Source organism: Myotis davidii, unplaced genomic scaffold (genome assembly GCF_000327345.1).
Source record: "Myotis davidii unplaced genomic scaffold, ASM32734v1 scaffold27, whole genome shotgun sequence".
Classification (NCBI taxonomy): Eukaryota; Metazoa; Chordata; class Mammalia; order Chiroptera; family Vespertilionidae; genus Myotis; species Myotis davidii.
Window position 1 is genome coordinate 1,567,717 of NW_006297821.1, and position 9,839 is coordinate 1,577,555.

A 9,839-nucleotide genomic window follows, 5' to 3' on the forward strand; every position below is an offset into this window, starting at 1 on the left:
CTCGAGATCAACTCCCTGGACAGGATCTTTGTCCACCATTTGTTTTCTTTGAAAACCTTCTGCTGGCTGGAGATGATAATCTTTTTGTGGTTTTTTAAAAATATTTTTTTATTAATTTGAGAGAGAAAGGGAGAGAGAGAGAGAGATAGAAACATCAATGATGAGAGAGAATCATTCATCAGCTGCCTCCTGCACATCCCCCCACTGGAGATCAAACCCACTACCTGTGCATGTGTTTCACTGGGGATCCTGGGCATGTTTCCTCACTGGGAATCGAACTGTGACCTTCTGGTTCACAGGTCGGTGCTCAACCACTGAGCCACACTGGCCAGGCAAGGTGAGCATCTTTATTCAACCCAGCGCATCTTTGATTTTCTACTTTCTCTCTCTAAGGTCCATTTAGAAAATGGCCACGTTTTTTTGTGTGTTTGTCTCTTTCTTGTGATAGCTTATCAGGTGCAGCTTGTGAGACACTTTGGATGTTTTGCTTAGAATTAACCTCTTCGATCAAGTCCACCATTCAATAGGTGTGCATTCTATCTTTTAAGTTACCGCAGGCGACAGTTTTACCAAATATTTGCCATTTCATAGTGTACAGGCAGCCTCTGCCTGCCAACCGATCCGAAAGCCAGTGCTACATAACTTAGTTTTCTCTTGTGGCAGCGCTCCATTTCTCCATACTGGTATCTGTATCCGTTATCTATTATCACAACCATGCAGTGTAACAACCCCGACACCTCAGTGGATGCAACAACATGCCTTTTCTGTTCCCACGTTGGGGATCAGCTGGTGTCAGCTGGGCCGCTCTGCTGATCTTGGCCGGCCCACTTCCCCGTCGGAGACTCAGCTGGCCGTGGCCTGGCTGTGCCCTGCCTTTACCGTGGCTCCCCAGCTCTGCTCCACGCACCTGTCCTCCTCCTCCTGGGACCAGAGGGCCAGCCCAGGCTTACCTTCTCACGGCAATGGATGACAGACGTGCAAGTGAGCAAATCCCAATGCACAAGCCCATTTCAAGCCATTACGGTGTCAGGTCTGCGCAGCGTACCATCAGCTGAATCTGATGCCATGATGGGTCCTGTTGTCTGAGGTCATGGCAGGTCATCCTGCCCCGGTCAGGAGAGCATGCCTGATGACATGTGACAGAGGCCATGGCTACAGGGAGAAATGGTAGGTGGGAGTTTGGGGGACATTTTTGTGGCCTTTAGCACATTAAGACGTTGACATAACTAATGCCCAACCAATCTTCAGAAATCTCCCCAACCTAAGTTAGAGGAGCTGAAGGATTCATTTTTGGAAACGGTTCAGAATCATTTTGATTTACATGGATAAACTTAGCATTTATTGTAGCCTCTTTAACTCGGTCCGGAAAAGTGTATTATCTAAAAATTTGAACGTGTTCCATTTATGTCTCCATGGAGTTTTCATTTCCTCTTTTTAAGTCAACGGCACTTATAACATTTTTTTTTACTTTTTTTTCTTTTATTATTATTAGTTAGGGTATTACAAATGTGTCCTCATCCCCCCCATTAACCCCCAACCTCCCCCCAAAATTAATTTATTTTATAACTTTTTATTTTGGAACACACTTCGATTTACAAGAGTCACAAAAGATAGAACAGAATTACCAATTATCCTTCACCCAACTTCCCTTGATATTACGCACACTCATGCTCCCATCCCCCTGTTGTCCATGTCCATTGGTTTGGCTTATATACATGTATACAAGTGCTTCGGTTGATCTCTTCCCCTTACCCCCGCCCTCCCCTACTTTCCTTCTGGGGATGGCACTTATAACATTTTACAAGTTGTAAAAGTAATAGGATTTTGTTTTACCCTTCCTTCGCTTTGATCAACTACGTTGTCAGTCATCTTAGGAGCAACTTAACCTCAAGAAAGATCTGTCCACTTAACTGTGTCTGTCATTTATTCATTCAACAACACCCATTAAGTCCCCACTGAGGATGAGGTAGTGGGCATTCCTCATTTAAGAAATAAATCTATGGTTAAAGGGGAATAAAGAAGAAGATGGCAAAGGGATTTAAACCTTTGACTTTCATGTCAAAAGTGTTGTTAAGCTCTGTGAGATTTGGTTATCTGTCTTTTCTGGGTTTCACCAGTGCTGATGCTTTAAAAAAAAAGGCAAAAAGATTGTCACTAATGTCAGCAGGGATGTAACGAAAACCCGGTAAGACATTCCGGAGCAGCGAGTCTTCCTCTGAGACCACAGACGCCTCCACCCACGGGGCCATGCGTGGACTTTAGGAAGTCCATGAAGTTGGGTGGGAAGACTTTACATCTTCATTTTCACTCGCCCGGACTGAAATTCAGTGCGTCCTTCAGTTACAGCGACTGGCAACCAGTCTGATCACAGTGCACGGGACTCGTTGCCGGTGGAAACCACAGGTCTTCCCACACCAGTGGCTGCCGGGAGATCAGAATTTCATCAGTGCTCTTCTCTGTCTAGAAAGGGTTGTAGTCACTGGACCTGCTGTTGGACCTTACTCTTTAATACATTGGTAAGCACATACATTGCCATACCACAGATTTTTTTTTCTTTTAATTTTTTTAATATATTTTATTAATTTTTTACAGAGAGGAAGGGAGAGAGATAGAGAGTTAGAAACATCGATGAGAGAGAAACATCGATCAGCTGCCTCCTGCACACCTCCCACTGGGGATGTGCCCGCAACCAAGATACATGCCCTTGACCGGAATCAAACCTGGGACCTTCAGTCCGCAGGCCGACGCTCTATCCACTGAGCCAAACCGGTTTCGGCTCTTTTAATTTTTAATAATTACTTCAATGTAATCGGTTTCTTTTGTATCCTTATTCATTTTCAGTTTACTTTGAATATTTAAGCATTATTCTGAGAAAGGGCCCATGGGTTTCACTGAACTGGGAAAAAAGGGTTGATGGTATGAAAAGGGGGTCAGCAAACTTTTTTGTAAAGGGCCAGATAGTAAATACTTTAGGCTTTGTGGGCCACACAGTCTCCATCACAGTCTCTCACCTGTGCCTTGCAAGTGACCATAAACAACACACAAACTAATGGGTGTGGCTGCATACCAATAAAACTTTATTTATAGCCCTACCTGGTGTGGCTCAATGGATAGAACGTCGGCCTGCAGACTAAAGGGTCCCAGGTTCGATTCTGGCAAAGGGCACATGCCTGGGTTGCAGGCTCGATCCCCAGTAGGGGGCGTGCAGGAGGCAACCAATCAATGATTCTCATCATTGATGTTTCTATCTCTCTCTCCCTCTCCCTTCCTCTCTAAAATCAATAAAATGTATTTTTTTAAAAACCCACTTTATTTACAAACCCAGGCTGTGAACCATAACTTGGCCATAGCTTACCATTCTAGAATTTAGTGTGCATGATCTTGGTGGCATTTAGTTACACAGAAAGCATTTTTTAGGTTTGGGCTTCACAATTTTCTTGAAGCTTGCTATTTCCCCTTCCTGTCATCTTTTTATCTGTCTATCTATCTATCTATTTATTTATTTATTATTGATTTCAGAGAGGAAGGGAGAGAGATAGAAACATGGATGAGAATCATTGATCGGCTGCCTCCTGCACGCCCCCTCCTGGGGATCGAGCCTGCAACCCAGGCATGTGCCCTGACTGGAATCAAACCTGGAACGCTCCAGTCTGCAGGCCGACGCTCTATCCACTGAGCCAAAACAGCCAAGGCTATTTTTTATTTTTATTTTTTATTGATTTCAGAGAGGGAGAGGGAGAGAGATAGAAACATCAATGATGAGAGAGAAGCATTGATTAGCTGCCCCCTGCATACCCTCTACTGGGGATTGAGCCCGCAATCCCAGGCATGTGCCCTTGACCAGAATCGAACCCAGAACCCTTCAGTCCGCAGACTGACGCTCTATCCACTGAGCCAAACTGGCTAGGGCCCTCCCTGTTGTCTTTAATTGCCTGCATTAAGCAGCTCATGGTGATGTGTTAGGCCTTACACCAAAAAGCAGGAACACAGGCTTAGTCTATTGAGCCTATGGCCCAAGACAGCGAACACTGGCCATAGGCACTGATGGTTGATTACCTGGCATCTAAGCATACCAGCCTGGGAGTCCAGGCCCTGCTACATGCTCCCGGGTGACTGTGAACAAGTTCTGTATGTAGTCTCTCTAGGCCTCAGTCTCCTCATGTGTACAATGGTGTGAATGATAATATTGCTAATGTACCTACCTCCTGGGACTGTCGGAGCATCCGATGAGACCATTCTTGTGGAGTGTTCAGCAGAGTGCCTGCCGTCCCGGAAGCAACCCTGAAGAATGTTAGCTGCTGTTTTGCCTAATTATACAATAATTGAAATGGGCGGGGCCACCAATGTGCCTAAGGTACACTGGACTTGGCACTCACAGACCAAATCCATTTGGAGTATCACGCCGTTCAGATGTTTGCCGTTTCACTTTCCCTGCTCATCTTTCAGCGAACATGAACTTAAAATTAAAGAGTAGAAAGTCAAGCGGCTGGATTTTATAACTCCACCAGCAAAGAACGCAGTTGGCAATGTGTGGGATAAAGTTTGCGCGATAAACACATCTCTATTAATGAGAACCTGCCTGAAGTATAAGCTGGCCATTTGAATCACGGTAAAAAGCGTATTCTGATGAGTGAGCACGGAGCTGACTGGTTCGAAGTGTGTCCTGCAATCTGTTACAACATGTAACTCGGTCACAATCCATGGATCACGCAGAATGGCACAACCCCGAACCAGAGCGGTCCCAGTAACTGTAGGCGCGATAGCTTGGTTGTTTCAAAGACTATGCTAAGGATATGCACACATCTTATTTTACTTGGGACAATTACAGAGCTCTTTCTAATCTCCGTTTTTCTCCTGGTTTGGAGACGGTGGTGGTGCACCACGCATGTGGTGGCGGCTTAGGTTTGGGGAAAGAAGAGAAGCCCCCCACCCCCACCCCCTTTTTTTTTCTCCCAGGGGCTGCTGGGAGCTGCGGTTGGAAGGTGTGTGCTTCGGGGGGATCCGCTGTGGTTGTTGCCTGCCTGTTCTCATGGAAACTCACCTTGTGTTGACAGGGGACGCCCCCTTCCAGTGCTGGCTCTGTAGCGCCAAGTTCAAAATCAGCTCGGACTTGAAAAGGCACATGATCGTGCACTCGGGGGAGAAGCCGTTCAAGTGCGAGTTCTGCAACGTCCGCTGCACCATGAAGGGAAACCTCAAGTCCCACATCCGCATCAAGCACAGCGGGAATAGCTTCAAGTGTCCGCACTGCGACTTCCTGGGGGACAGCAAAGCCACCCTGCGGAAGCACAGCCGGCTGCACCAGGCCGAGCACCCCGAGAAGTGCGCCGAGTGCAGCTACTCCTGCTCCAGCAAGGCGGCGCTGCGCATCCACGAGCGCATCCACTGCACCGACCGCCCCTTCAAGTGCAATTACTGCAGCTTCGACACCAAGCAGCCCAGCAACCTGAGCAAGCACATGAAGAAGTTCCACGCGGACAAGGTCAAGAGCGAGGCCTCGGAGCGGAAGGACACGGGCCGCCAGAGCAGCCGGCAGGTGGCCAGGCTGGACGCCAAGAAGACTTTCCACTGTGACATCTGCGAAGCCTCCTTCATGCGGGAGGACTCGCTGCGCAGCCACAAGAGGCAGCACAGTGAGTACAATGAGAACAAGAACTCGGACGTGACCGTCCTGCAGTTTCAGATCGACCCCAGCAAGCAGCCCGCCGCCGCGCCCCTCGCGGTGGGGCACCTCCAGGTCCCCCTCCAGCCCAGCCCCGTGCCCCCGTTCAGTGAGGGGAGAGTCAAAATCATTGTGGGCCATCAGGTGCCCCAGACAAACACCATCGTCCAGGCGGCGGCGGCCGCCGTGAACATCGTGCCGTCGGCCTTGGTGGCCCAGAACCCAGAGGAGCTGCCCGCCAACAGCCGGCTGCAGATCCTGCGCCAGGTCAATCTCATCGCCCCTCCCCAGCCCTCGGGGTGCCCCAGCGAGGTGGGTGCCATGACCCAGCCCGCTGTCCTGCTGACCACACATGACCAGACGGACGGAGCCACTCTGCACCAGACTCTCATCCCCGCGGCCCCGGGCGGCCCCCAGGAAGGCGCTGGCAACCAGACTTTTATCACCAGCTCCGGCATCACCTGCACCGACTTTGAAGGCCTTAACGCTCTGATTCAGGAGGGCACGGCCGAGGTGACTGTGGTGAGCGATGGGGGCCAGAACATCGCCGTGGCCACCACGGCCCCACCGATATTCTCCTCCTCCCAGCCGGACTTACCCAAGCAGACTTACTCTATCATTCAAGGAGGGGCCCACCCAGCGTTGCTCTGCCCAGCGGATTCCATACCAGATTAAAAAACAAAAGAAGGAAGGGGGAGCTTACATAAAGAGGGGGAGGGGGGGATGTGACAAGTCTTACATAGAATTCTGCAAGAGGTGTGCCCTTTATGTTTTAAAACATTATTGTGAAAACACACACACCCCTAATAAATTGTAATTTTATACTGCCCACTACAATCTTTAACGCTGTAATAACTTTGAGACCTCCTCTTGAATCGCAGTGTTGTCACTGTTGTAGAATCTTCAGTGTTACCGGGATAATTATGATTAGAGCTTGGAATTCAATGCATTGAGTAGTGAGTGCATTTGTCTCCAACCTGATTTCCCAACTCTAATAAAAGTTTTCTCCATCTCATTAAACTTGTGGAGTAGATGGTACTTCCCAGCCTCTCACGTGCCATTCTGAAATACCCCCAGAATACATGGCTACAAATCTATGGTAGGAAGGACCGTTTTCTACATTATGTTACATGGGTTTTTGACACCCCCCTCCAAAAAAAAGTTTAGTTCTAAAACAAAAAGGGAATGATTTTCTAATAAATTGACACATGATTAAAATATACTGAATGTTACTGATGTTGTAGTCACAGTATGATTTGGGGTTGAGGGGATGTGAATGAGCATATCATTAAAGAGAACTTGAACAAGCAAAGGTGTGTAGCCCTGGCTTATGAGTTTTATAGAAACGTCTTAACCAGCGGTTCTCAACCTGTGGCTCGCGACCCCTTTGGGGGTCGAACGACCCTTTCACAGGGGTCACCTAAGACCATCGGAAAACACATATATAATTATATATTGTTTTTGTGATTAATCACTATGCTTTAATTATGTTCAATTTGTAACAATGAAAATACATCCTGCATAGTATAAATACAGTATGTATAAATATTCATATACTTACATTACAATTCATAATAGTAGCAAAATTACAGTTATGAAGTAGCAACAAAAATAATTTTATGGTCGGGGGTCACCACAACATGAGGAGCTGTATTAAAGGGTCGCGGCATTAGGAAGGTTGAGAACCACTGGTCTTAAAGTCAAATATCTCTGGTACCTCAAGTGATTTGAGTGGAAATGCTGTTTGACCAGTAGGTGGCACCAGAGAGCAAGCTACGATTAAACCAAATACATGAACTAGGGGTCATAATATCTCAATTTCCAGCCTCTAGCATGATCTTCAACTCATGATGGGCTCTTAGTAAGTACTGAATGAATGAAGCATGCTCTCACAGAATGTCAGCAAGATTGTGAGTTAGGTTATTCTTGTGAGAGAAGTATATTTAAAATACAAGAACACTTACTTTTTTAAATCAAAGTTTTTACTACACACTTTTACTTCCCTAATACACAAACTTATTAAAGTTCTCATGCACATCAGCTTACTTTTACATAAAAGATATAAAGCAAACTAAAGAAATAACAAAATGGCAAAGCTGGAAACCTTGAGGCTTGTCCGTTGGAAATAGATACAGAGTTTGAATTGGGCTTTTCTTTCTTTGCTCCTTACTTGAACACAATGCTGATAATTCATTGTGTTTTCTTTGCCAGAATTTCTTTAGTTTCATATCAGCAATGGTAGTAATGATTCATTATTGTTTGATAAGAAATCGAAAAAGCTTGCAGCGTCCAGTGTTAGTATTTTAATAATATTATTGCTTGTGCAGCTTGAGGAAGCTCAGCTATTGAATTTTAGCAGGGAAACTTCCATTGTCATGAACCTGGTTTTTTTACTTCTATCTTTTTACCCAGAGTACCCCTTTTTTTCAGCTTTCAAAGATTTTTCCCCCAACTGTAAATGTAATGTGTATTCAAGATAGAAAGTATGAGTCTGGCCTGTGTGGCTCAGTTGGTTGAGTACTGGCCCATGTACCAAGTTTCAGGCTCAGTTCCCAGTAGGGGGCATGCAGGAGGCAGCTGATTGATGTTTCTATCTCCCTTCCTCTCTAAAAATCAATAAAATAAACATATTTTTTTAAAAAATACAGAAAGTATGGGAAACATTATCTAGAAAAATTAGTTACTAATCTTACTATCCAGATGTAAACATTGGGACCATTTTGATGAAGTTTCTCCTGATCTTTTTTTCCCTGCTTATGTCTCTGTTTTCTACTCCAATTACAGAGTTGATGTTGAATTGGTCATACTATTTCCTTTCTATGTACTATTTTTTTGTAATTGACTTTTCTTAGAAAAAGGGGGAGAGAGAGAAAAAAACATCAATGTGATAGCAAGACATGGATTGCCTGCCTCCTGCATGCCCCCTCAGCCAGCAACAAGCCCAAAACCCCAGCATGTGCTCTGAGAGGAAATCAAACCAACTCACTTTCGGTGCAGGAAAGAGAGGTGAGAGAAACATCGATGTGAGAAACATCAATAGGTTGTCCTCCGAATGTGCCCCGACTGGGTATCGAACCGGCAATCTTTCGCTGCACCCGCCAACACCCAACCAACGAAGCCACTGCAGCCAGGCCCGAACTTTATTTTTTAAGCAAAAATGAGGCTATGACCAAACCATGCTTTACTCAACCATCTTCTTCGTGATATTTAGGTTGTTTTTTGTTTTGTTTGCCATGACAATATCCACAGTAAAACATCCTACATAATTCCTCATACTCGGTTGTACTTTTGGAGTTTCAGTGCATTTCCATAGTTTGTACCTGTGTAGATTTCAAAATGGTAGTCTTATCTGGTCTGCGCCCAATTATCACCAACCCTGGGTGTTTTCCGGCCTTTGAAGTCTTGCTAATCTGATGAGAGATATGAGTCGTCTAGTCCTTGTGCGTTTACCAGCTGGTGTTTCGATCTGTATTTGTTTCTACATAGACTGTTTGATCATTTGCATTTTTCTCTCCTATGACCTTTAAACTCCTACACACTCATTCTTTTCCTTGGATTGTTGGGAACTCAAGGATTCGAACCCATGTCCATCAGATATGGCTGAGTTTTCTCCCCTCCCATGCTTTGTCTTTTGACTTTCCTTATGGTGTTGTTCCCATATAAAAATGACTATCCTTTTATGCAGTCGATTCTTCTGCTTAATTTGTGGCTCTTGTCTTTCCTATGAAGGCCCTCCCTCCCGAGATGTTTCTGGAATATTGTTATTGTTTGGCTTAGTTAGCACCTTGCTGCTGCCAGGATTCATATCTATACACTTTTGATGTAGGAGGTTGGTTGCCCTTGGGACGGAAATCTTAATTTCACCTTTAGATGAAGTACCCAAATGTACTTGGATCTATTTCTGGAATCTCTATTTTGTCCCATTGATCTTCATATCTTCTCTGGTTTGCCAACATCACATATTTGATTATGTTTGCATTAAGGTAAACCTTAATAGCTTTTGGATTTACAAAGACTCTGTAGATATTCTTTTCCAAAATTTTCTTAGCAATTCTTAGGTATTCATACTTCTAGATTAACTGTCACTTGTCCAGTACCTCCCCCCATCCAGAAAAAGAATACCCATTGAGGATTTTTATTAGAATTGCATCAATGTGATATATGAACTTAGGGAAAG

General features: G+C 45.2%; 1 protein-coding gene across 1 annotated transcript in view; it reads left to right on the forward strand.

Moving 5' to 3' along the window:
• Positions 1–6,364, forward strand: part of ZFP64 (ZFP64 zinc finger protein) — a gene marked incomplete at its 5' end in the record, with an annotated part of 28,459 nt that extends 22,095 nt beyond the window's left edge. The window contains one exon of the mRNA XM_006773648.1: positions 5,055–6,364. Coding sequence (XP_006773711.1) covers positions 5,055–6,337 — 1,283 coding nt within the window. The remainder of the gene's footprint in view (positions 1–5,054) is intronic.
• Positions 6,365–9,839: the final 3,475 nt, after the last annotated feature.